At 43.6% G+C, this 27,134-nt stretch overlaps 2 protein-coding genes and 1 long non-coding RNA gene across 4 annotated transcripts; 1 reads left to right on the top strand and 2 right to left on the bottom strand.

The window, feature by feature from the left end:
- Positions 1-595: 595 nt before the first annotated feature.
- Positions 596-20,488, top strand: LOC124199780. Its single transcript, XR_006877001.1, has 3 exons — positions 596-966; positions 11,681-11,919; positions 19,942-20,488. It is a non-coding gene; the product is annotated as an uncharacterized LOC124199780 (long non-coding RNA).
- On the bottom strand, positions 1,369-4,438 carry LOC124199779 (sialin-like). Of its 2 annotated transcripts, none has more exons than XM_046595712.1 (12): positions 4,278-4,438; positions 4,099-4,200; positions 3,964-4,028; positions 3,728-3,893; positions 3,430-3,663; positions 3,186-3,360; positions 2,991-3,121; positions 2,794-2,917; positions 2,588-2,721; positions 2,381-2,523; positions 2,186-2,306; positions 1,369-2,054 (listed from the first exon to the last, which is right to left on the bottom strand). In XM_046595712.1, the coding sequence occupies exons 3-12, from the start codon at positions 4,026-4,028 to the stop codon at positions 1,860-1,862; spliced, it is 1,488 nt and encodes a 495-aa protein (XP_046451668.1). In that variant the 5' UTR covers positions 4,099-4,200; positions 4,278-4,438; the 3' UTR covers positions 1,369-1,859. The 2 variants fall into 2 exon arrangements, with proteins under 2 accessions (XP_046451668.1, XP_046451669.1); XM_046595713.1 differs by having other exon boundaries at positions 1,369-1,725.
- LOC124199778 (AF4/FMR2 family member lilli-like) lies at positions 14,923-26,116 on the bottom strand. The gene is made up of 5 exons (XM_046595710.1): positions 25,549-26,116; positions 24,685-25,453; positions 18,853-19,259; positions 18,374-18,773; positions 14,923-16,647 (listed from the first exon to the last, which is right to left on the bottom strand). Exons 1-5 carry the CDS (start codon positions 25,711-25,713, stop codon positions 16,592-16,594), a joined length of 1,797 nt encoding a protein of 598 aa, XP_046451666.1. The 5' UTR covers positions 25,714-26,116; the 3' UTR covers positions 14,923-16,591.
- Between the last annotated feature and the right edge of the window lie 1,018 nt (positions 26,117-27,134).

Here is a 27,134-nt window from a genome sequence, read left to right as displayed (position 1 = left end):
GGCTTGATCTAGAAAAACCTGTTATGCTGATGTGTTCGCTGATATTTGCTCCAAGCCAAAGTAGGTACGAAAACCCGAATTTTGAACTTTTTCTGATCTAACAATAACCTGTGCTTTTCAAACAACATTTTTTGCCACATGATTAATTTTTAATTTTTGGCTATGGGCTACAGACTCTAGTCATACCTCCACACCCCTGGCACAGTAATATAATAATAATAATCTCTCTCTATTCTTCTGGCAGAGAAAGGAAATTATGTCAATTATTATTCTGTATTACTTTGCCCCTTGTCAAACCAGTATTCTTAAAAAAAATTGTGAAATTACAACAGATAATGAATTTTCCATTACTTTATCTCTTAATCAGCAGCAGAGTTAAATTTAGAATGAAAGATCCGAAAGAATGAAAGATCGATCATTTCATTTTATTGGAAAATGGAAAATGAAATAAAAAAACTTCGAAATAAGTTGCAATGTTGCATTAATTACATGTTATTTCAATTTGGCGCGCATTGCCAGAAATGTTCGTGCTTCTTGTCGGGTAAGACATGAAATTTGTGAGTTGTCGAACTATCCAGTATCCACATACGTTCTGTTAGTGATTGTTGACTTAGGCCACATACGTATGAATTTCAATTAAACTATTGTAGAAACGGTATTTTACTGTGGGTACTGCTACTGCTGTAATGCCTGCCTTGGACCAAGAAACGCTAAGTTTTCGAATATTGGCTGTATTACCAAAGACCACGTGTTAAAATATTCCCTACAGTGCCTCTGGAAAAGTGTCTCTAGTTTCTTTAACTTGGAACCTTGTTCAAAACAAACACTATTTAACAGTGTGTTTCTAAAGGAGCACAACTTGATGTGATACTTCTGTCAAGGTGCTACTGCTGCTGCTGCTACTGCTGTCAAGATTGGGGCTTTACAAGAACTCATCGGTGTCCTACATCCAGCACATCTTGAAAGGTAGGACTTGATCAATTACTTTCTGCTACAAGAGTTGTGTTGTACCACCAGTACCTTGAAGAAATTTGATTAGACTATTTCAAGTAGTCTGTTGACCAAAAAAAGAATACGATCAGGTTTTTTTAAAGCAGGTTCAAAACTGTTCATGCATATTCATGTGTTGTTTGTGTTGTTGCTGCATATCAGTTATCCTGAAATTTTTGCCTTCTCTATTTGGGCTTGTATCTCACCTCAGGTATTTCCTTATACAGAAAGCACAAACTTTTCACAAATTGCTTAACCGTAATATTCATTGCCAGTGGTTCTTGATAACCTTTCAACAGTCCATTCATACTTGAGAAATGAGATTATTGATTTTGGTAGTGTGAGACAAAATATTTCAAGAGGAAAAATTCTGTTCAATTGAGATAAATTATACGGAATTATATTTTAAAGGCACCGAAACATAGATTGAAAACATCTTATTCTTTCATCTTTTGTGGGCGTACTATCATTAAATATCAGATCATGTAACATTAAATTCGTCAATAGGTTCGTATCAAAAGTTCTAGCAACAGAGAGCGTCAATTTCATCTCAGATTTTTTCGTCGTCTAGTTGACAGAGTCCAGTGCCAGAGTATTTCCTGTTTTAGGGTCAGTATCTTCAGTGGGTTGGGACCATGACTGTCGATTTCCCGATGCAGCAAAAGCGTAGAATACACAACCAATCATGTAAATGCCGGCTGAGATGTAGAACACAAGATGCCACTCGCTGGAAGTCTGTAAAATCACATTGGAAGTAATGGCGATGAGCAATAGGAGTTCTTTGAGGACGATTGTGCGAATTAAACCCAAAAAGTTCTGATTTTCTTCCGGGTTAGTCTATTCAGATTTTATTGAAGGCACTTTTTATTTTATTCTCCGTCCGTCTCTTGGAGGAACGCCGTCGTCTCGGACTGGCCACTTAGCGAGTCTAAAAAGTTGCGAGGTCGGGATGACTGGCTGGCCCATGCTTGTAATTTCCCACTGGCGCCGAAACAGTAAAAGCTCGCTCCGGATAAATAGATCATGGAGCTTATCATGAACACCATATGCCATCCCTCTTCCGTCTAACCAAAAGACCAATTCCAATTGTCAGCTTATCTTATCCCATGCAATTTTAACTTGTTAGTAGTGTAAAACATTTGCAACCCATGCTTTTTTTTCCTCCGAAAATTTACAGGCGAGAAATTGGAATCACCTTGTTTTGAACAATGTAGCCAGTTAGGGCGGGGCTCACAATGCCGGGGAGGGTTGCCACGGTATTCGATAATCCCATGATGAGCGATGCGTATTGAGGCGCAATATCTAAATGGTTGACACTAAAAAATAACAAGAATAGAAATATGATAGGCATGTTTACTATGGGGGAAAAATTGTTGTTAAAATTTTTTACCTAAATCCAGACCACGCGAATCCTCCAAAACCAACTGCAATGGTTAAACAGATGATTGCTGCTGTTACCGCGTGAGTGTAAGCCGTGGCGAGCATGAAGATCGTTTGGGCAACGAAAGCCCCGCACGTAAAGATTTTTCGAACCTGTAAGTGGGCGAAGGAAAAGTTATTATTCGGCTCGTATTTGAAATCTTAAATGTTTACTGACTTTTGTGGTTTCGACACGCCATCTTGATCTGAGCCAGTCGGCCAGCTGGCCACCCGTCTGAACGATTATGGCCATGGCCAGATACGGTATGGCAGCAAGGAATCCTGTTTTATCCAGTTTGAGGTCAGACGTATCTGTCAAATTTAGTCAGAATGTTTCATTAGCTATTAATCTTTTTTTCTAAAGTGTCAAAACAAGATTAATACCGCTCAGGAATGTTGGAAGTTGTGTTAAAAGCGTGTAAAATCCCCAGTTTTCGGCGAAGTGAGCGGCTACGGTCGCCCAAACGGGTAATGACGTCAGTATTGATTTCCAAGGCACACTTAATTTCTGAAGAAAGAAAAAAGAGAAAACAATTAGAGATGAAATTTTGATTTTGGCATTTTTTGAGCGTGTTGTATACATGTTGATCAGCCGTTGAGCCGAGGCAATTTGAAATGTAATCCAGTTCCGTTCTTTTGATAAAACGATCTTCTTGGGGAGATTCTTTCACCAAAACGAACCACAGAATCCACCAGAGGACGGCAAAAGTACCTGCAATCAAAATGATGTTGACGATTTTCGATGCTTTACTTTTGTTTGTTTTTTTCTGAATTACCTGAGACGTAAAATATGGAAGCCCATCCGAGGTGTTCAGCCAGTAATCCGCAAACTCCCATTGAAACGACCGTGCCGAAATAGCTTCCTGAGTAGGCTATCGTAACTAGTTTACTCCGTTCAAGGGGTGGGGCCCACCTACTCCAGAGAGCGTGCATCGCTGGGAACGTGACCCCCTAGTGGTTTAGTGGTTTAGTTTTGAACGAATTTTATCCTCATTGATTTTATCCTCAATTATTGCATACCTCGAAAATTCCCTCCAAAATGCGGATGGCAACTAATGGCACTAGACCAAAATCAGCAATTAGGGGAGTCAGCAAAGTCAATACAGCAGTTGTGAGAATCCCCAATCCATAGAGTTTGCCTGCGCCCATTTTTGGAGCTAACCAGCCTCCCAGCAATTGAGTAGTGATGTAACCGTAGAAGAATGAACTTAACAAAAGGCCTTGCTCTTTAGAACTCCATGGGAAGTCTTGGTCCTGTGCAAACAAAAAGCAAATGTTTAAATTGAAAACTGTGTGCAGGCCTATTGTAAAGTCTCACATATCCAATGGTTCCATTTGCATGGATTGTTGTCCGGTTCTCAGTCATGGCCACAATTGCAATGGACAAGTTCACTCGCAGAGAGTAGATGTTGAAGAATCCAAAAAAGGCCATAATTGCAATGAGGTAACGTCTGGGAAACGACATCCAAGTCCATTCTGGTGGGCTGACAAAAGAAATAGAGGTTAGGTGTGTTTTGTTTTGTTTGAAAATAACATTTTTATGCAAGTGTGTACCTGGGTGCCAAAAAAGTTGGCGAAGAAGCTGACTCCCTGCTGTCTCTCATGTTGACAACAGCCATCTTAATTCAAGACGAAAACTTTTGTTTTATTTCTGTCCACTTTAATGTTGTATTGCTTTTCAGCACACACCTTAATGGAAGAAATTCACGTCAGCAGCTTGTTAGCTGAGTCGGGCGTGTGTGTTGAACTGTCAAATAACGTGGCGTGAATGTTAGTCGACGTGTATTTACCCTGGAGGATTCGAAACGTTTTTAGTCGACCAGCAATCCCATCGGGCGATTGAACATGTTTATAACTGTACTACCTACCACTTTTTGCCTCTTTAGTGTTCATGATGGGGCAAGTAGGTCGCGCCTCCTTATTGCAACGCTCCTTTTGAATCGAGGTCGTTTTTTGGGACAATGTCGAGCTCCAAATCCCAGTTTGTATGTTGTTGTGGACTTGGAATATCAACAACCAAACAGGTGGGCACAAGTTGTGCGTTGTTTGCTTTTTGTTCGCTAGATGTCAGGAGCGTGCATTTGAAATTGCTTTCACCGCGCCAATTTTGAATTAATATTTGAAAAATGGCGATAATTATTATCGTAATAATACAGCGCGTTGCAAATGTATGAGACCAAAATATCTTATTGGGGAAGGCTACTAAATTCTAGGTTAATTTTGAAAATTTTTGCGTATTTTATTTTGTCGCCAGACTGAGTCAACTGTGGCTTATTTTGGACTCCCCCACACATACGTACACACTCTTCTTCTCCTTCTTCTTTTCCGCTCTGTATGTGTGCGTCTCCGTTGACCGACATGAGGAGTGAAGATAGATCGTGTGCGACGAGGGTTTGCTCCGTCGGTAGAAACATCCCGATCCATCAACGACTTGACATCTTTCCCTTTTTCTTTCTCGCTCGTTCGAACTTTTTCTATCTGGTGGCTGTTTGTGTGTCTCGTTGCAACTCTCCACAGGCGCATCAGTCTCTCAGCTTCTCTCTCTCTTCTTCGACTTTTTTAAACCAATGTCAACTGTTGTTGGTATACACATTTTTTGAAGAAGAAGAAGAGAGGGGGGTGGGGTAGGGGTTTGTTAGGGAAGGAGGATCCGCTGACAATCTACAACACACACCTATCGTCTACACACTTTCTCTCCTCTGGAAAAAAAAAGGCGGGAGGGGGGTCGGCTAGGGGGTGTATGGATGATAGCACAGCGATGACTTCAAAGTTGAAACTCGCTGGTCCGCGCTATTCCATCACTGCGGGGGCAGAAATGGATGATACCGAATGTCAACCCCCGAAACGAAAAAAGGAAAAAAAAAAGTAGACGACGACGCCAAATAAGCAAAATAAAATTAAAAGAAGAAAAAAAAAAAGAGGAAAAAAGTTTAGACGACGACGACTTGGAGACGCCGTCCCTAAAAATAGACAAGTGCCATAGACACAGGAGCTCTGTTGAGACCCTTGTCCTCAACACACACACACACACACACATGGTGGAGACAATGAGTTTTGGAACGTAACGGGTCCCCATGTTGTTACCGTAAAGTGCGACCTCCATTTCTCCATTTCCAATCGCGTTAAATAAGAGGTCTACTTTTCCTTTCTCGGGAACGAAGCGAAAGTTCTATTACAGCAGCTCTTGCTTTTTCGTTTTCCCTTCCGTTTTCTAACCGAAAAAGAAAAATCAGACCGGTGCACCTTTCCAGGCCAGGGTGGAATCGTCTAGTAGTAAGAATTGAGGATATGTACAACTTCCTGCCGTGCGAGTTGCGGACCAGCAACACACGCACACAGGGCCGAGCAGACTCACGTCTTTTGATGCTCACCAGATGCGACTCTGCATAGCCAAAGAAATGGGCTCTGAGCGGATATCTAATTGGATTTATGGGGCTGCTTATAGTCTCGGAGGTTTTTTTTTTCTCTTCTTCGGTTTCTGTTGGATCTCATTTTCTAACTTTTTTCTTTTTCTTTCTCGCTTGAATATCATCCGGCGACAAATAATGACGGCCTGAAAGAAGAAAATGAAAGGGACTTTTTAACTCTTTTCATTTTATTTTTTGTTGTGTCCCCCTTCTTTCGCTCTGATATTATTACAATTTTTGTCGATTTTCATTTCTAAGTGCTTTAACCCCCTCTTGAAAGGGAGGTGAACTTCTGGCGACCAGATGTTATATCCTCCTCCCTTTTTTGATATATATTTATTTCTTCTTTTCTTTTTGAGTTAGATATGATGAGAGACGCTAGTCATATTCCAGAGCTCCCTTATTCCCAGTGTCGTTATCCGAAAACGGGGAGAAATTGATTTTTTTTTTTCGTTCGTAATTTCCCTCTCGTTTGGGAATTTTCTTTTCATTCCAATCCACATGTCAATCATCCATCCACTTTTATTGCGTATCCCCCCCCCCCTCCCTGCCAGCGACAAAGGAGAGAGTCTCCGGGTGGGAGTCTCTTGTTATTTATTAATTCTGACGTCAGGTGCGTCGGGTCCCAGACACACACCTGGGCCTCGAAATCTACGAGTAAACAAGCATTAAAAAATTAAATTTCTTTAGCAAAGCTTCTTGTTTCTTCTCTTTGTCTTTCCAAATGATGTTTTGATTTCTCTGATTGGTGCAAAGTGTAAACAGCGCTGAGTTAAAAAAAAAACAAAAAAAAACTATAAAAGTGGGAAAAGGGAAGCAAAAATGAATAATAATAATAACAAACAATTTTTGATTACCTTTTCATCCGTGTCGCGGTCCGGGCAGCGACCAAACGAGCCGCAAACGCCGACGTCAAGGCTCATGTTGACTCGCCGGGAATTTCAGGCATTCCCGAAATTCTTTTCTATCTCCTCACACACAGTGTTTGTTTTTTTCTTCTTCTCTTCGTTCTCTTTCTCTCTCCTCATATGGGATAGACATCTAGATATGCTATAGACCTCTTTTTTTTCTTTTTCGTGAGTGGAGAAATCCACCCTATACACACCGACTGGGGGGCTGCCTGCCTATTTAGTTTTGTTTCTTCGGTGGGGGGCTGCACTTGACTTGTGGTGGCTGTTCCGCTCCATTCATTCGGCAATCCGATTTCAATCTCCAACATCCGGCCACGGATTATTTTTGTTATTCAATCGGGAATTTTTCTTTTCTTCTCTTTTATAATGTTGTTGATTTTTTGGATTGTGTCTTTTGAGGTTTTTCTTGAGGGGGGGGGGACGACTGGTCTACAGTTCTTGTATGAGGTTTGAAATAAATCGACCGATTGCGGTTGTCAGATAACAAGTTTAGGACGGAAAAAGAATCGAGAAAGGAAAAGAGAGACCCTTTACTCGTCCATGTTATATTAGGCCGCAGAGACACACAAGACACAGCCACGTAAATGGATGAGTGCCGGTTGGGTTTGTCTTTTTATTTTATTTTCGGTTTTATTTTTTTCCTTCTCTATCTACCGGAATGGATGGCCATCACGGAATTATTGGGAAGTCATTTTGTTTTTGTCGTCGTCGTAGTAGTAGCTCTGTTTTTCTCTTCTTTTGCTCCTGGACTCGGCGGCTGCCTGGCCTTTTCCTGGGCTGCAGCCGTATTGGATCGAAAGAGAGAGAGTGGAGGCTCTAATAAAGACTGGTGCTGGGATGGTGGGACGGTGGGACATTGTTGTTTCTTTCTCCTTTCCCACGGGCCATCGGTAGCGAGTGGCCAACTATTACAAGACCCCGGCGCTGTATTTATACACACAAGGTCCGAACTGCATTCCTTTCATCGGTCAGCACCTCGCTCCGTTTGTTTCCAACCGTTTTTTGACGAGGCAATCATTTATTAACTCGATACTCGAGTCGGAACGACAATTCTGCGCAAAACGAATAATTAATTAATTATTCAGGAGGAGGTGGAGGGGTTGAATGAGGGGTTATGCGCTGTTTTTCTTTAAGGGGGAATTCGGTAGCCATCGATGTGTGACCCAGGTGACTGATACAACCGTACACGACTTCTGTCCACTTTGATGCTTCTCTATAAACTATAGTCGAGAGCTGAGAGCTGGGAGATAAAGTGGGGACTATTATCGAATTCCTCGAGACATTGAAACAGTCAGCGCGGCTCTTTTCTTCTTTTCTTTTCTGTAGACATGAAGAGGAAAAGAAGAAGAAGATGAAATAGAAGAAGAAGAAAAAGAGTTGATTCTTTTGATTTGGTCAAATGATGAATCCCCCACCAAAGTGGTTCCCAAGACTCTTGGAGACTGTCCCATGTCTTTTTCTTTTCTTTTGCTTTTTGGCAGCCGTGCCAGTCCAGTCAGAATCCAAAGGGAGACTTTTCGGTGATGCCTTTCTTTCCCATTTCTGTTTTTATATTTGATATAGAAGAGTAAGCGGTGATCTGGGTCCCTGGTAGAGTAGCGCAAGTTCCTCTCTCTCTCTCTCTCGGGCTGTCCTTATGGCGGCGCGGTGCGGCTTTTGTGTAAGGGCCGCCGCCGCGCGGCCAGTGTGACACATCCACATTAGTCGATCCAACAGCACACAAGAGCGGCGGCAGGAGCTATGGCACAGCTGCATGATCAACCTGAACGTTTCTTTTTCTTTTCTATTTCTTAAAACAAAAAACTTGAAATTCGTACGTGAGCTGGAAACGGTGGGAAATTTTGTGTACACCGGGGCTCGGTCGCATAACTCTTGGACGGGGAAAAACAACAAAAACAAACTAGGATAGAAAGAAAGAAAGAAAATGGTGTTTGGCTAAGACTAGCTCCTGGGCAATAAGTTTGGGTCTGAGCTACTCTACACACCTAAAGAGCTGCTATATACCTATACTCTCTCGTCTCGTCGTCGTACCCCTGGTCTCTTGGATGCAACGACGGCCAGGAATGATAAATCGGTGGGCACGTTGCATCACCGCACTCTCTCCACCCGATAAGAGGAGCACATTGTGCATCGTCTTTTTTATTCTTCTTCTTCTTCTTATTGAAAAATGTTATCGTCTTTTCATGTTTTTTATTTCTGCGCTTTTAACCCCCCGTCAGAGCGAAATAGACAGAGAGAGAGAGAGCTATAGCTGAAAAGATAGTGGCTTAGGTTAGGTCTTTTGATTCTACTTTCACTCTTAGTCTTACGGTGTTATTGTGTACGCGCAAAGAGAAATGAACAAAAGGGATCTCGAAATATGAAAGAGTAGACGAACGAAACCTTGGAATATCAATCAACTGCCGCGGCGGCAGTTGAGGCCAGCAGTGGCGGTGTCCCTTTTGAGATGGAAAAAACTGTCACAATTCGTGTACTAATTGGCCAATGTGAGAGCCAATTGCCCTGATTACGTGATGTACTTGCAAAATTCGGTTTTCCCCAAAGAAAAAGGCTGATGCGGAAAAACAAAAACAATTAAAACAGCTGAGCGCAGAACAGCAAGTTTTAGTTCATTTGATTCTTTATTTTTTTTTTAAATGTATTTGTTTGACGGAAGGTTTAAAAAAAGAAAAGAAAAAGAAAACGACCACAGAGCCATTAAACTGGTATCTTTGTCGTGTCCAGTTTGAGATGAATATTTATTGGATTATTTGTAATGTCTAATGTAAATCCGTGGGTGCGCGTGTATACCAGCGACCAATAATAGATATTTACGTCCGTAATTATTGATTTTTCGTGAGCCCGTCGGCGGTCGAATATACGAAGACTGGAAGACGACAGACACAAAGGGAACTGGAAAATCAGGAACACGAGTCCATCGACTTTCCCATTTAGTTTTTTTTTGAAAATGTCGTTTTCTTTTGAAAGTTTTATTGCATATTTTTATGGTGTTCTTTTTTTCTTTCTTTCTTCCTGTTCTAAGAGTGACATCATCGCCTATACTGTAAAATAAACCGGATAGAGGAAAAGTGGGGGGAGAATTTCGTGATTGAACGGCGGTTGATTTAGTGCTCGTAGTGTAAATGTGGTGCGCGTGTAGGCTGATTTACGACCAGTGTGTTATTATCGCCTTGACTACTCGGCAATCCTCTTACTCCTCCTGCTGCCTATCCCTCCTTTTTTTCTTCTTCTTCTTCTTCTTCTTCGTGTTGTTGAGCGAGACCCTCTCTCTCCCGGCTTCGCCCATTTGCAGCTCCGCCGGAGCAGAACACGACTAGAGCGAATAGGGGCGGTGGATAGGCCTATAATACACATTTAAAACACTTAACACCACCCCGTCGCGCACAAAAAACGGTGTATAGTGTGTATTATGTAAATAGGCCTCCTGCTGCTGTGCCGGTGATTTTGTCTTTGGGGAATTGATTCGTCATCTATCAAATTTGGCACGAAATTGGCGCCCGACAAAAATTTTACAGATATCCCCGTCTCTTCGTTTATTTTGTGTCTGCAGATCTTTGAGATTCTCTTTGGCGTTCGTCCCTTTTTTTTTTTGCAGATTTATTTTTGTTCGTGAATAATTGACGATTTTTAAAAAAGGAAACGAAGGAAGACCAAAATTATGCGACTGAGAAAGAAGGGAGCAAGGAATAATCACAATTTCAAAAAGAAACGGACGTCCTATGTTATTTTTTTTTTCACTTTTTTTTGTTATAATTCGGTGACCGACGGGAGTCATCCGTCATTGTAGAAACAAACGAAACCCCCCCCCCCCCCCCCCCCTCCAAGATAGAAATGAAGGGCAACGGCGGCATCGGTTCAATTCAAAAGCTTTTTTTTTTGTATGTGTGTGTGTGTTTCACTTCTTTGAAATCTCGTTTTCTTTTCCCATCTTCTTCTTTGAGCTCCTTGTTTTTCTCCTCCTTTTATAGCCATCAGCTTTAAAGCCACAAAGATGAATATGTTAATAAGAGCAGAAAAGCCCCCTCCTTAACTGCCACTGGAAATCATAGTTACAATAATAAGGGGGGAAGAAGAAGCGCCGATATTCGAAACCCGAAAAGAAAAACGTCAACGCAACCAAAGGCATAAATGAGGAGGACAGCAGCAGGAGCTAAGCTCAGGAGCATATTAAAAGAGCAGAGAGGAGGAGGAACTGGCCTCAACTGAGGAAATGCTCCCAAAATAGATGATCCTCCTCCTTATTATTATCTACTGTCTGATGTTTGATGTATTTTCCAATGTTGGAAGGAGGAAAAAAAAAAGAAGCGGCGGAGGCCGGGGCCCCCACATCCATCATAGTTACACAGACATCCACATCTCAGTCTCGAAAATAATAAGAGAAGAAGAAGCTCCAAGGAGAGCTAGAGAGAAAGAAGAGAGATAAGAGTGTCTTTTTTCAGCAGAGCCAATATCTCTCTAGCTCTTTCTCTCTATCCTTCTCTTGCCTTATTCCTCGGCGGCCAATCAAATTAATGTTAATTGTAATATAAAAAACGAATCGTTTAGTCAGCTTGAAAACATTAAATATCTCTCCTAGCTCTTGATCCTGCGTGTAATCAACACGCCAGCCGACGCCAGCCGGTCTTTGCCGTTTGATTCGCTTGATTAACATCACCAAAGAAACCGGAAAACACACACAGAGACCAAAGACCAAAGATTGTTGTTGAGAATCCCCCGAGCCGTTTATATTGGCCGGCCTGCGCCTCCTCTTTATCTTCAAATAAGATTTTTGGTCCATTAAATGAAAGGGGTCGTCGTCTCTAGCAGCGCCGAAAGGAGAGCTCACTCGCTTTATTAGTCCCTCGGCTTGTAATCAAAACCTCTTCCGCCTGTACAACGTACGATCCCTTTTCCCCCCTTTGTACGTTGATTCCACCTAGAAAGCGTACATATATGTGTTCCTCTTCTATTTAGTACCGGGAGAACCTGATGATGATGAAGAATCGTCCAGCCGGGCGCGTTAATCAGAGACATGGAAGGAGAGGCCGGCCGGCAGCAGCAGCAGCCCAAAAAGTCCATCATCTAAAGGACAATATAGACAGTCAAGACTCTCGTATCTACTGTACTACACCGGTGGGGCAGCAGCAGCCATTCTCTCTTTGATGACGTTGCCGTAGCAACGGCGACTGTTTCTCAGAGCTCAGCAGAGACAGGTATAATAGATTTGGTCTTGTTCTTGTGCCTGTGTTACAATTAAGACAACGGCAAAGTCAGGAGGGGCTTTTTTCTTTTCCCTTCGAATTTCATTTGTCAAAATGGAAATAGTCACCCGATACTTTTCTTTTTTCTTTCTTTCTTTTTTTAATTGGGAGGATGGCACTTAAATGAATGCTGCGATGGAAATAGAGTGGTCATTCTTTTGGTTCCTGTTTTGATTTGGGGGGTCGGTTTCATTGTCGTCCGAATATGAGGAGTTAACCTTCATCTTCCGATGTGCCTCGGTGATCTTCGGCCACTGATAACCATTTGTACCTATATACGTTCCAAGACCTCCCGTGTTTCTCCTCTCTGCAGCAGAGAGTGGATGGCCTCTGGGTTTCTTGTGTGTGTCGGTCCGTTTCCCGGTTCCACAAGAAAGATGGGCCGAGATTTGTCTGGTGGATAATCATCGATAGCGGGTCTTTCTTCTTACCGCAGTCTTTTTTCTTTTTTAAATAATAATCCCACAGGAGGAAATGGCGGGGAATTTGAAAAAAAGATTGGATGAGAAATTTATCAAAACGTCGTTGGTGGCATCGTCATTTTTTTGGGAGGGAGGTTGTTTGCCTTTTTCGATTTTTTTACTTTGTCGTTTGGTTTGGTTTTCCGGATGTTGTACAAGTACCGACACAACGAAGATTCCCTGGTTGAAAGATTCGTCAGGGGTCTTATGAGTTTTTTCTCTTCTCCACCAAAACGGAGGATAGAAGGACCAGAGGGGGGGTCTGTCACCACAACCGCATCCCACTCGTTGGATGTTCTTCTTCATCTTTCAACAACTCCCGCTCTAGACATAAGGGAAAAGTGATACAGCCTGGAGAAAGTGAACCACTCCATGTGACACGGTCATTTGTGCGCTAGTACACCAAGTAGTACATCAATTAGATTGATGTTGCTGTTGTTCCAGACTAGGCCTAGTAGTGTATGTCTACCGAGGGTACGCGACCCCCATTAAGGTCTGTTTCTATTTGTTTTTCTCTTCTTGTGGGGTTGTGGGGTCTACCAATTTTTTTTTTTTTCGATTTGAAAATTCGGCGGGAAGATGTTGAAAATTTGAATTTCGAATCGCCAAACCGTGAAGAAATATTTTTTATTATTTATTCCTCCCAGCCGCATGCAGATGTGTGTTCCAGTAATAATATCACTATCGCGACGACGTGTCTGATGCCTAGTAGAGCGTGTCGGCTTCCATGCGACGTTTTCCAGAGCGTGATTGCGCACCGCCGCATCTCCCGCCTCCAATAGCGCGGAAGTGAATTGTTTCGTTCTCTCTCCCCACCGCGTTCTATGCTCTTGCTCGAGAAAAATTGAAATGCAATTAAATTAAACTTACAATCGAAAGGAGGAAAAATAAACAAATAAAAGTTTGAAGAATTGAGATTGACGCGGAGAGATAGAGAATGAAAGAAGCGAGTCGTCTTGTGTGTGTGATGGGTTGCGCGCGCTGGATGATATATATTTCCGCTTCTTCTTCTGCGGAGCGTGACGGAGAAAGAGACGGGATTTTTCTTTGATAAGAAGAAGAAGAAGACGAAATGGAGAGGGGGGGGATCGTACAAAACAAATAGAATATCTTATAATACAAATAAAACAAAAGAAAAGTCTGTCTCTCTTGATATTGGCATGAAGGAATGCCTATGCCCAGGACTATAGCTGCTTCCCATTTTTTCCTTGTACGACGATTGGTCCCCCCTTATTCGTCGATTGAGAGAGCCGGGCGTAGAACAATCCGGGCAAGTGCGGTCGAGCGTGGGAGGCCGGCATCTTCTATATCTGAAGGCAAGGATGAAACTCCGCCTTCTTCCGCTTTTGTCGCTCTCCAACTATCCGTCTCTGTCTTGGACTTGTCTTCCACGTAGAGAAGGAACTGTGAGCGCACGATCGATATCAAACATGGCCGCGTCGAATGATCCACACACATCCCAGCTCCATTTTCGTCCGCCGCCCTTTTCAAAAAAATACGAAAGGAGCTGAAGAGCGCCGCCAACTGTCAAAGTCATTAAAAGTTAAAAAGAGAAGAATACAGTTGCGTTGTGTTGTGTGTGTGTGTGCAGCAAGGGCTTTTGTTTTACACACTCGACCAAAAAACAACAGCTGAAAGAGAAGCTCAAGCCAAAGACAAAAGGCTCAATCTTTATTTGATGGGCCAGCGACGGCTCTTTTCTTTCCTAGAACGCGCGTGCTGCTCCTGCTACTGCTCTTATTGTTTTCCCCCTAAATATATCCTACACACACCCTTTTTTTGGAAACTGTTTGTACGCTAGTAGACACACACTCGGCCGGTCGAAAAAGTGTAAAAGGGTTTGTCTTCTTTTCTTTTCTATTGTGCGAAAAGGGGAAAATCCTTTCGGGATCCAAACGAGGAACTTTTGCCGTAAACATGTCGCCCGTCTTAGTGCCGGGCTACTTTTTTATTCTGTTTTTTTTTCCGAGGGGCTGTTGCCGAGTATTTCTCTTTTTAAACGAGTCCAACTCGACACGTGTTGGGCCCATCAAGTGAAGGCACCACCCACCCACACACAAAGTCCTTAAAAAAGAAGGGGGTATTATAGATCTACATGGGCAACATCATTGAGCGGATGCTGCTGCTGGACTCTGTGTGCTATGTTTCCTCCCCCCTTTTTTCTTCCGGCTATTCGAACCTCTCGGTCGAACGGTTCAAAGTTCAGCGCGCCAAAAACACGACGGCCCAGGATCCGTTGGAACTTCCCATCCATCACGATCCCTCCATCCGTCCGTCCGTCTACGGCGCGACTCATTAAGGCACACAACTTCTTCTTTCCTTCAACACAAATGTCTTCGAACCCCTTTTTTATTTTCTCGTCTTTTTCTTCACGTGTTGAGACACGCTGGAAAGCCCCTCCGTCGAAAAACCAATCAAAACAACAACAACACAAACATGTGTGTGACTTCCACTTTGGGTTTTAGACAGTCAAAGAAAAGAAACTCGGTTTTCTTTCAGTTCCATTTATGTATATTTATATATAATATATAGTAGTAGTAGTAGGAGTAGTAGTATAGCACACACTGTTGACGTGATAATTATTGGATTTGTTGCTTTTTTTTCTTTCGTGGTGGTGGTGGTGGCTATCAGCTGTGAGGGGAGTTAATAATAACAAAGAAACAAAAAACAATTTCACATTTGAAGGAGATAATTAAAAAAAACCGACCGACCAACAGACATTGAAAAGAAAAAAATTGAATTTGAATTCAAACAGAAATTTTAATAAACCAGGACGTATACAAATATGTATAATAAGGAGAGTTTCGGGGTTGTCATTGAGAGGGGCGTGTCAACATTCATCGTGTGGGCGTGTCGAGAAAGACAGGCTTACACACTTGGAGGGGGGAGGTGAAGTAGAGCTATGGGGAAATCAATCGAGAAATTTTTTGATCAAGAAATCAAGGAGCAACGGTTTAAAAAGACACAGATGATTTGAGAAAAGAATCGAGAAAAGAAGGAGGAAACAATGTCGATAGCGACGATTATTTTACTACACGGATACGTGTGAACAGTTGGTGATTGCATTTGGATTGGATCGCGCGCTCTCTGTGTGTGTGTTTGTGTCTTTCAAAATTTCTAATTGCAATTATTTGGTTGGAAAAGTAGTGGTGATGTCATTATCCCATCTATTTTTTTGTTGATTTTTTTTTCCTTTTTGCCGTTTTCCACATTATTTGACTAGTCGAAAAAAAGTCCCACTGACGATTAAAACACACATTTTTTCTGCCTCTTTTTTTTGTTTGTTTGTTTCGCCATAGCACAGACACGGAAAAAATGACAGACACACAAATCATAGAAAGAGAGAGAGAGAGAGTTTTCTGAAATTTAATTAAACAAACCCAAGACGAGAAGGATAAGAATATAAAAACCACGCTCGCCAAACCGAATGTCATATCAGATTCAAATTTTAGCGCTCGACAGCGGAGATAAGAGAAAAACAAAACACTGGGAAAACTTGAAATTTCCGGGTTTTTAAATGGGTAGTAGTAGTGAAAAAAAAAGAACTGTAAAACTTGCACAACTTTTTATTTTTAATTGCTGTTTTTTTTTCTTCCAACATTTTTTGGTTTAATTGTCACCTAGTCTCTGCCTCTCCCGTCCAAACGTTAATTCAATTTAAAAAAATCGACTGATTAATATAATAACCATAAACTACAAACACACACACACACATGAGAATTATTTAGGTTTTTTTTTCCATATTATTGTATGTAATGTATATGTATAAAGATTATTATAGCTCGTCATTTGGGTTTGATTGATTAAAAAATACGAACCGGTAACGTCAACGAAAGAAATTTTGCGGTAAGAGTGTGGGGGGGGGAGGGGAAAAGTTTTTGAAAACACAAAAACAAGAAAAAGAAAGAAAATTATTTTGTCAAAAGAAATGTAAACGCGTACACGAAAATAACACACACGCACAATGGTGATGAATTTTTTGGATAATATAAAATGTGAAATTGATTTGAAATCATTGGCGCCAAAAAAACGAAATTTTTGTCTTTAATAATCGATGCTGCGATCCTTCCGTCCGTCCCGCGCGCGTCATGTGATCCATCGGAATTATCCCCCACACAAAACAAAAAAACACACACAAACGATTATGATGATGATGTCATCAATCAAAACCAGTAAAGGTCTTTGCCCGGCTCTTGTTGCACCTGTCCAGCCTCCAAACCTAATCGAATATCAAAAAATATCAATTGAATTTATTTTAAAAAGACCATCGAAATCGAAAACATCAAAATTCCTCCTTTTTTTTAATTATTTGCCATCCAATTCCAAACGCTTGGATATATTCGATCGTGTGTGTGTCGCTGACTGCCTTTTTCTCTCTCTCTCTCTTTCGTTCACATGGTAATATCAAAGCTAATTGGATTGTCGTCGACGCAATAAATGCGCCCAGAAGCCTCTACGCCCTCGGCACTCTCTCCTACCCGCAATATAAAAGATCTCGTTCGGCTTGAGTTCCTTCCTATTTTCTCTCTCGGCCGTCCTTTTTCGGTCCCATCTCGTGTCGTCGTCGTCGTCGTCTTTTTTTGATTGTCATAGAAGAAGAAGAAGAACAGGGGGGCGTAGCAATATCGGGAGGCCTCTCTTTGATGTCGTTCTCCTTTTCTTCTCTCATCTCATATATATATAGATAGACCTATAATATCTTCAACTTAACTTGTTCCGTCCATCCTGGTAACCTATTCAACTGTGCCTAGTCGTCCAATAGCATTCGATGCGCAGCCCAACAAAAAAACAAATAATATTTCTTACCAGTCGACATTATATGTACCCCCCCTAGACGAGAGGAGCCCATAGAAGAGATTGCTCACATATGGAACTTGTTTCTCCGAGAGGGGAGGAGGAGGAGGATGTATTCACATGTTTTTCAAGTGGGCAGGATCCGTTTTCAAGTAGGGGATATTATGTAGTAGATTGTGTATAGGGGACACCACCTTGTCTACAGTCACACACCATGTCCGCACTACACTAGACTGTACTACAATATACAACAAGTTTGATCTCATATCGAGGCGAACTAGCACTAGTAATACGCCCAGTCTCTAGTCTCTAGTAGTTGACAAGATTTTTAATTAAAAGGTTCCCTTTTGCGCAGTAAGAGTCACGAGCGAGAGCCGTGTGTGACATAAACCGGGAGTCTGAGAGAAACGAGAAGGCGCGTGTCTCTGTCGTTCGGTGGGGGTCATGTCCCACCATCGGTCTATTATCGCCTACATGTTATAGCATGGCGTGTACAACAATATACCTTGGCTTGGAGTTTGAAATAGCTCCCCCCTATCACCCATCACCTATAGGGGGGGAAACGACAAATGATTGTCGCACACATGAGATGAGATCAAGAGTTGTGTCGCTTATGGAACACGTGTCCTTTTTCCCCCCACACTCTGCTGTTGGTAGGATCTATAGATCATCTTTTGTGTCGTCCTTGTTGCGATATTTTCGCCTATTTAGACATATTGGATAGATGTATAGGGAGGGAGAGGGACGCGGAAGAAAGATATAACCGTCCTATTATTTATCGTGTACAATGTCGGGGGGGAGATCAAACACCGTCCGATCTCCCCCCACTCCTACCGCCAACCCCGTTTGATATTTGCATTTTCAATAAAAAGCAAAATAAAAGCGTCGAGAGGAAAAATCTCTCGATCGGATTGTCATCCGCTTTTATTGGAAATGCACAACACAACGGAGTCTGAGCTGATGGGCCAACTATGCGAGGGGGTGTTGACGGGAGACAGTCATTGATCATGGGCCTAACTATTTAATACCTTCACGTTCCGGCGGAAACCAATCAAAATCGGCTGACTACTTTCCTTCTTTTGAATCTCCGAGATGGATCGTTTTTTGGACGTTATCAAGTGAACCGGAATAGTCGGATGAGAATTTTTTACCTGGTGGCATGTTGGTGTAGGAGTGGCCGGCGGAGTAGGAAGCCGCATCGATGGCCGGATGGTGATGACCCGTCGACAGGTCGGTGTGGGCCGTCAGAGCCAGCGGATCGCCCGGATGGTGGGCGTGCGGATGGTGAGGATGGTGGCCGTAACGGTGGTGAGACACGGAAGTCCACGGCTCGGATTTGATGGAGCAGTGGGCGGCTGCGGCTGCGGCGGCCGCTGCCGCTGCAGCCGCCGCCGGAAGAACTCGGTGACTCGCCGGATTGGCCGTCTGGTGGAGCAGGAAAGAGCCGTAAGATTGGTGGTGGCTGCCGAAGCGAGCGGCCGCCGCCGAAGTGGCCGCAGACACGCCCGACACTCCGGCGTAACCTCCGCTAAGATTATGCGCCGAATAGGCCTATCGAATTTTTTGAAATTTTTTCCCATTTGAATTTGCCGCCAAAATTGAAAATGGCCATTTTTAAATTCAATTTTACCTGCGAGCTGAGCGAGTAGTGTGTCCAGGGGTCGGACTGGGCCGCGTGAGTCAGGTGAGCGTGATGGTGGGCGGCCGCGTGATGATGGGCGGCTGCGTGATGATGGTGATGATGATTGAGGGCCGCCGCGTGAGCGTGATAGGCCTCGGCCTGACTGAACAGATCGTGTTGCTGCTGCTGCTGCTGATTGGCCGCCGACGCCGACTGCTGGTTGCTCCCCATCGCTCCGTACAACTGTTGTTGTTGCTGCTGTTGTTGCTGCTGCTGCTGGTGGAGGTGTTGCTGTTGTTGTTGTTGTTGGTGCTGCTGCTGGTGCTGCTGCAGTTGTTGCACCTGACACTTTGGCGGCTGGTAGTTGCTGTTCCAAAACGACGGTGGGAAACTCCTTTGAGCCATTGACGTTCCGCCTTCACCAGTTGATGAATGAAAATGCGCCCACGAAGAATTTTGGTGGGGAGAAGAAAACAAAAGAAAAAAGACAACAAAAAGAAACCAGTTAGTTTGGTGTTTGTAATGCGCTAATGATATCATCCCCGGCTGTATGTGCAGTATTTTCGGATGGGGGGGAAACTGGTGTTTCAACCTTTTGTTTTGTGACTTTTGGAAGGACAAAAATGCGCCCAACGGCTTGCGTGTTAAAGAACCGGGTGGGAAGAAAAAAAAAAGAGCGTCCGGAATTCAATCAAAGATAAACAATGAAAACATGGAAGGCGGTTTAGGAATCCATCGCTCCCTTTTTTGTTATTTAGTGCTATAGGCCTACATAGTATATATAATATTCCCGAAATAAAGATCACGCACATTTCTATCTGTCTGTTTGTTTGTTTGTTGACCGGAGAGTAGTGAATGAAGGTGTTTGTTTGTTTTGGCCGGAATAAAATGTCTAACAGGGATATATTTAACGGAAGATCTCTCGGCTGAGTTCTTGGCATTCCGATCATTTTTTGATTCACCCCCAGCCATTTTCTCTTGTCGGGAATGAAGCTGCTGCCGCCTTTATTTCGATTCAAATGCTCATGTGTGTGTGTCTCGCCAGCTAAAAATAATATGTAATATTCATCTATTTTATTTTTACGCATTTTGATTTAGTTGCTGGCCGGGCCTTGTTCTTGCCGATGTCGTACATCCCTCGACCACTGCTACCACTCCACTACTACTACAACAACAACAACTACCTGCTACTGGTATTTGTGTTCTTCTTTCCATCGAGTCCTGGGCGGCAGCGGCGGCGGCGGCTTTTCGGTTAAAGAGGGGCCCCCCTGAACCCAACCAACCCGACAGTCTGTTTTTCCAGGGGGGAAAAAAGAACCTTTCCATCCCTCGCCAACCGAAAAAGAAGGTAAAACTAAAAATGGTGGGAAAAAGGAAAAGATGCAGTAGCGCAGTCGTCGAATTTATCAAAAGAGGAAGAAAACGAGTCGGTCGCTACGATGACAGCCGACTTGGTCGACTAGAGTAAAAAATGAATGACATTATGTGCATGTGTCTCCTTTGGAGAAAAAGAATAAGAGAAGAGAGAGAGACAACGGGATAAAAACTGCCAGGTTATTCATCACGCTGGGCAGAGGACGTTGTGTCATCTTTTTTTTATTTTCTTTCTATTTTTTGCTCTTTTTGATTTGATTTTCTATTTCGCCGACACAGAGAAAGAGATTCTCGATGGTGGTCAGACCTTCTCATTTTTGGCCATTTTTATTTTGTTCGGGAGTTCATCTTTTTTTTTGAACGGTTGGACATTGCGTCATATAGACTCTCTCTGCAGATTAGTGAACGAGAAAATGTCCAATTCCATTGGGTTTTCTCCATTGACTTGTTCGCAATCAGAAACGGGTTTTTGATTGCCGTTTCTGATTTTGCTTTTTTTTTTTACTTTTGTGAAATGTCCATTTTTTCACGATTGGACGCAGGCACTTATATACAGACTCGCAGGATAGTCTCCAAGACGTGTGGTTACATCAGCCAAAGCCTTTGTAAAACGTCCGAGTTTTCGGAGAACTCTTCCGGCGGCGAAATGAAACAAATCCAGTTTTCCTTTCCAGTATTTGTTTGTTTTGTTTTTTTAAACATTGGAAAATTCGCGGGCCGTTATTAGAAACATTGAAAAATTAAAAAAAGAGAAACAGGAGGTAATATTCTGTACACGATACCAATGGATAACATATAGGACGTGAGTAGTGCAACTGCGAAATTTCTCTCTCTAAAGACAAATGGCGGAGAAGCCGCGCTCTCTTCTTTTCCTTTTCTCCCTGGACTGGCCATCAATTTATGATTTGAATAGTGCGCAAAAGTTTGAAAATAGATTCCCCCCCTCCTTGTTTTTCTCCCCCGGCGGTATATAGAAGCGCACAGCATAAGCCATTGTCTCTCATTTTTTTTTCCCAGTGCGTGTCCCGAACGAACGAACGAAAATGACGGACGACGAACGGAACCTTTTGGCTTTTGGGTCCGTCTCTGCTCTCTCTGGTGCTGGTGTACGTCATTGGGTAGCGGAGGGGCTGTCGGTGACTTTCTTTTGTCCTACCGTATAGGGAAAATTATCAAACAACCAAACAACAACAACTAACAACAGCAACAACAACAACGAAAATATCTTTTGATCGGTCGGCGACACACACAGCGCGACCAAAAAGCTTTCATTTGTTTCTTTTTATTTATTCATATTTTTCTTCTTGGGTTTTCTTATTTCTTTTGTTTTTCCCAGGGGTTGTGAACACAATAAAAAAAAATATGAAATTATTCATTCCAATCGAGGCCTATACTGGACTATAACGGCGTGATTTCCCAACTGTCGGGAATGTCGGTGGTGCTGGGTGGGTTGGGTAGCAAAGCGGCGGCGCTTGATTATCAATGGAACCATTTGAATCCAGTTCGTTTTTCTGAATCAGGTTATTTCTTTTTCTTTTGACACGAGTTTTCATTTCTTTCTTTTTTTTAAATATTTGTTGGGTAAGAAACTCGCGCCAGAGTTTCAAAAATCAAATGCGAACGTGTAACTGGCAACGCGTCGATACGTGAAAAAGATGATTTCCCAACAAGATACGGTCAGGAAAAGAAAAAATGGGAGAATCACACGTCTCTCCTGTCTTTTTTTTTCTTCTTTTTCTTGTTTGTTGTTGCTGTTGTGGTGGTTGTTATGTGTCAGATCATCAGAGGCGATGGCGTTTGGATGGGAGAAAAGAGGAAAGCAGAAAGAGAGACTCTTGTTGTTGTCCTACTGACTCTGTGTGTCTAACTACTCGGAAAATGTAAACAGGATCTCCTTCTCTTCTCTTTTCTCTCCTTTGGCTGCGAGGATGCGAAGGTATTTGGTTTTTTATCGATCGTTCACTTCGATAGTCGCACACCATTCAGCGATTTCGAACGTGAAACTTTGTCGCCTGTCCTCCTCCTCCTCCTCCTCTTCTTCTGGTCATAGAATCCGAGAGTCGGATGCTGAAATGCCAAGTCGGACGATCCTATCGCCTTTTCTATTTGGGATTCCGATTTTTTTGTTTTACTGTTAAGAGACTGGACTGTTGGTGGGAAAAATTGTTTCGATCGTTTTTTTTGATCCGACAGACGGGCATCGCCAGACGGGGCACCCCAACCAAACCCAACAACCAGTTGGCCAGTTAAGAGATCATCTCGCTGGGCGGTCATCATCATGGATGGATGGAACCCGTGTGTGTGTAATCCATCGGTTCTATCGCGCCCCAAGTGCTCCATCACCTGACGTGGCCGGCGATCTGGCGGCTCGATCGACATTTTGAACGCAGACGGGAGGGGGGAATCAAAAAAAGGGTAGTGTACTACTATAGACGGACGGATGGACGGGAGAGAAACAATCAAAATGGCTGGAAGGGATGTGTGTGTGTGTGTTAGGAATAGAGATAGATTCGTTCTTCTTTTCTTTATTGGAATTTGACGGCGGGACCGGCCGTTGATATTCGAAAAATGCCATCCATCCCCGGAAAAAAATCCAATCCATATCGTCTCTCTCCTTTTTTTTCCCAGTTGTTATTTCACTTATAGACGTTTCCCTTTCTCTTTCTTTTGATGTCGAAATATTCTACTGCAACGGAGTACAGGAATAAAACAAAAAAATGGTTTTATAAAAGAAAAAAAAAACGGGTGCGCTAGCCAACAAACCCAATAGTAAATTGTAGAAGTCGGCCGGTTGAATTTTATTTTTTTGGTTTGAAAAATGAAATAAAAATTTTTCGTTTATTTTTATTTTTTATTTTACCCCTAGCCAAAAAGGGGGGGGGGAAATAGGCGGGCGGATTTGATGGATGATTTCGTGATGTGATGCAGAGATTGATCCCGCCCCACAATCTCTAAAAAAGCTATATATACACACACACTGGGTAGAGATGTGTGTGTGTGTGTGTACTTTTCTTGTGTTTTTGTAATAGTGTTATTGTGAGAGTAGAGAGCTGGTGGAGGAGGAGGAGGCCCTTCTTTTTTATTTATTTAGGAGGGAAATTCAAAAAAAGAAAAAAGAAGAAAATGAATCGACGAGGCCAAAGGATACGAAGCCGATAAGCATCCGACATGTCGGAATGGAATGTGTGTGACTGTGTGTGCTGCTGGCTGGCTGGGCGCTTGCTGGCCCGGCTGCCTGGTATATGCAACGTATAGAGTCGCCCAGTTTCTTGTTTTTCTCCAGGCGAATCAAGTGAAGAAAAAAAAGACAAAAGAAGAAAAGCGACACACACAATCACACACACGGGCGACGTTATTTGGGAAAGTATAGAGAGAGAAATAGAAAACCTGCCCGTTGCGTTCGTCATTGTCTTTTTGAGTTGTTTTTCTTCTCCGTCATTAAAAAAAATATGTTCTTTTTGGCGAGTTTGGAGAGACAGGACACATCAGTTGATACATACGTATTGGAATTCTTGATTGATTCGGTGGGAGAGATTGCGTTTCGATATCGAAACAGCCACAAACAGCAGCAGCAGCTGCTGCTTATAAAACCCGAAAGGAAAAACAGAAGAAGAAGTTCTGGCAGAAGCTAAATTTAAAACGCTCAAAGTAAGAAGACCTGTTCTCTCCCCATCCGATGATTAAACAACTGGCATGTACCCCTAAAGCAGATACCTGTTGTCGCGCTATTTCCAGATGGCGGACCATACGACTCTCTCGTTTAAAACATTGTGCAAATCAAGTTGAGAGAAGGGAAACACATTGGCCATCAGATCATTTGTGATGTTTCCTCACACTTTCCCAGTTGGCTTTTGGATTCAATGTGGCTCACGTCGGCTTTTGATTCGGTTCGACTAGAGTCGAATTCCCTCAACAACCGAAAAAAGAAAGAAAAAGGAAACCCGTTTCTTTCTTCCCCCCTCTGTGTGTTAGTACATGTGATGATGATGCTAATCTCTTTTTCCCTTCTTTTCTTTTCTTTTTTTGAATTGAATTGAATTGAAAAGAAGAAGGGCAGAGGATAGATTCTCCGGGTGTTTGCTAGCCTGTCCAAATGCGACGTGTGTACAAGACGAAAACGACTATACAAGCTTTTGTTTCTTTTTCTCTCTCTCTCCAACTTGTATAGAGCTAGCTAGATTTGAATATTGTTACTCCACACACACAGTCGATTGCACACACAAAGTCACTTTTGGAAGAAATCCGTCAATCTTTTTTCTCTTTTTCTTTTTTGAAAAAAACTAAAGGTCGTTAAACGAGTAGACACACACAAAATCAGCCTCCCCTTCAGCTACCAAGTTCATTCAAATGTTTTGTCCGGTAACGAGCGCGTGCGCCTCCCTCCTTTAAAGCGACTTGTAACTAACGACCCCTCAAGCCACTTTTTCTTTCAAATGAATTTGTTTTTTAAAAAAGTTTGTGACTTACTTTTAACTAAAGAAATCCCCGACGAGGTTTTCTGACTGTTGTTGCCGCCGCCGCCGCTGCTGCTGCCGGCGGATGAGGCGTCGGCGTAGGGCGACCCGCTGTTCCCGCCGGCGCTTTCCGGCTGAGTCGAGTTGAGGGCCCGGCTGAAATGCTGGTCGACGACCGAGGCCGTGTCGCCCGAGTAGCTCATAAAGACGACGCAATTAGCCGAAATGTACTGCGTTTCTTTGTGTTGTTGTTGTTGCTGTTGTTGTTGTTGCTGCTGCTGCTGGTGGTGTTGGTGGTGTAGGTCGGAGTCGTCGGCGTCGTGATCGGTTTGCATGTTTTCCTGCTGGCCGGCCGATTGCTGGCCGCACATATCGGACAAGTCGCGTTTGATATCCTCGTTGGATTGTTGCTGTTGTTGTTGCTGCTGGAAATGATGTTGATGTTGTTGGACCATCAGGTGCTGGGAATTCGAAGAGGAGGATCCCGATCGATTGCCCACGGGCGAGACGTTTTCCAGCATCAGGACTCCGCCGCTGGTCCCGGCCGAAGATGACGACGGCCCGGCCACCGGAGACGACGGATTGGAGCCGACCGGCACGGGCGTTCCGGCCGAGGTGTTTGTGTTGCTGCTGCTGGGCCCGTTGAGAACGGCCGACGACGATGTCGAAGCCGACGAGTAATTGGGTCTCAGCAGCAGGTAATTACTGGCGTAATTGGCGGCCGCGCTCTCTGAGCCGCCGGCCCCCGTGTCCGTCAATCCGTCGTGATGCAGCCGATATTTCTGCGTGCGTAATTTGGTTGAAATTTAAAATTCAATCAGTCCGGAAGGAGAAAAGAATCGGAGGGTTAAATGAAATTAGTTTTTGGTTTTTTTACCTTTTCGGGTGATTCTCCGTTGGAGGCGGCGGCCGATGCGGCGGCGGCTGCGGCTGCGGCGGCTGCTGCGGCCGCCGACCGGTCGTAAGACGACAAGTAGGGCACGTACGGCTGGTACATCACTTGGGCACAGCTCATGGTGCGCTCGCCACCCCCTTTGATCATCAATTCAATCGTTCACTGGGTGGGGGGGCAGACAAGGTGACGAGATCGAAACGACAAACTTTTTTTTCAAATTTTCAAACGAGCGGTTATTGGCGGGAAATTCAACACTCACTAAACACACGGTCGACACTTTGAATAAAAAAAAAAAATAATAACTGGCACGGAGGTTTTTTGAACGAAATGTGTGTCACTTTAGCGGCAAAGTCGATTGTAAAACGCAGGTAATCCCACAAGATTTTTTGGTTCTGTCTGATTTGGTGATTTTCAATTGGAAAACAAATTTGTTGGGGTTTTTTTTTGGTGAAAACTGGGAGCGAGTTGGCCGTCCGTCCACTCGGCATCAAGTCGGTCGTGTCAAATGTCGCCCGTTACTACCAAGTTGTTCCCCTAAATCCTCAAAGGGACTCCTCCTGTGCACAAGTGAAAAACAGGAGGGAGGGGGGGGGAGGTGGGTCGAGACTGGGCGGGTCCTTTGGCTCGCGTTTATTTTGTCGTTCTACGTGTAGACAGAAGGGGAACAACAACAACAACCGGAATGGAACGAGATGGAAAAAAACGGTAGGAGGAGGGATCTCGATGGCAGTGTCACCAAGTGCTGACGTCAGAGGAGGGGCCGACCGAGTTGTGGTGGGCGGGGCTCCTGCGCTCACAACTTCCAAAAGGGGGAAAGGTGGGATGTGTGCAGGGGGGGACTTGAAAATATCAAAAGTTGTCGGGCGGAATCGAGCCATCGCGCTCGACCGTTGGTTAGTCGGCTCCTATCAAAGCTCCGCCCCTTTTCTATCGGAAGGGGGCTGTCCCTCCGCCCCGCGTAATAATCCCCGACACACACACACACTCGCATCTAATCTGTGTCTCTCCCTGCATTATTCAAAACTTGGATGGATGGATCTGATGGAAGCCCAGCCCCCTCGATGCATCTATTAGATTGAAAAGCGCCAGTGGGGGGAATATGACAGAAGAAGACGACCGGATGTATGGGAATCGAATCTCGGCAAGTTCCGGTCGGTTGACACTCGAATTTGACATTTGGTGGGAGTTGGGAGAAAGAGGAGGAGAGAAAAGGGGGGTAGATATAATTGGAAAATACCATCGCGCAGTATAGAGTCGCATAGTATAGACGCCCCAACTGCAGTGTCACAGACGACAACTTCTATACGGCAGGGCGATGTCGAAGAAGAAGAAGATTTAGTGTATAAATAGGAACTGTATACAACAACAACCGCAGTTTTACAGGGGAAATATAATAACAGACAGACAGACAAAAGGCGTGACTGGCGCAACTGGAAGAAGAAAAGTCCCTGCGGCCCCGGCGCGCGCTCGCTAGACACGATCGACTTTTTTCTTCTTCTTGTTTCGACCTCCGGTGATGGATCTCAATCATCCGTCAACTGGATTTCCCTTCCGGTTTTTTTTCTTAT

The sequence above is a fragment of the Daphnia pulex genome, chromosome 8 (genome assembly GCF_021134715.1).
Source record: "Daphnia pulex isolate KAP4 chromosome 8, ASM2113471v1".
NCBI classification, from domain to species: Eukaryota; Metazoa; Arthropoda; class Branchiopoda; order Diplostraca; family Daphniidae; genus Daphnia; species Daphnia pulex.
Note: the sequence above shows the minus strand (reverse complement) of the source record. Positions and strands in the feature narration are given on the sequence as shown.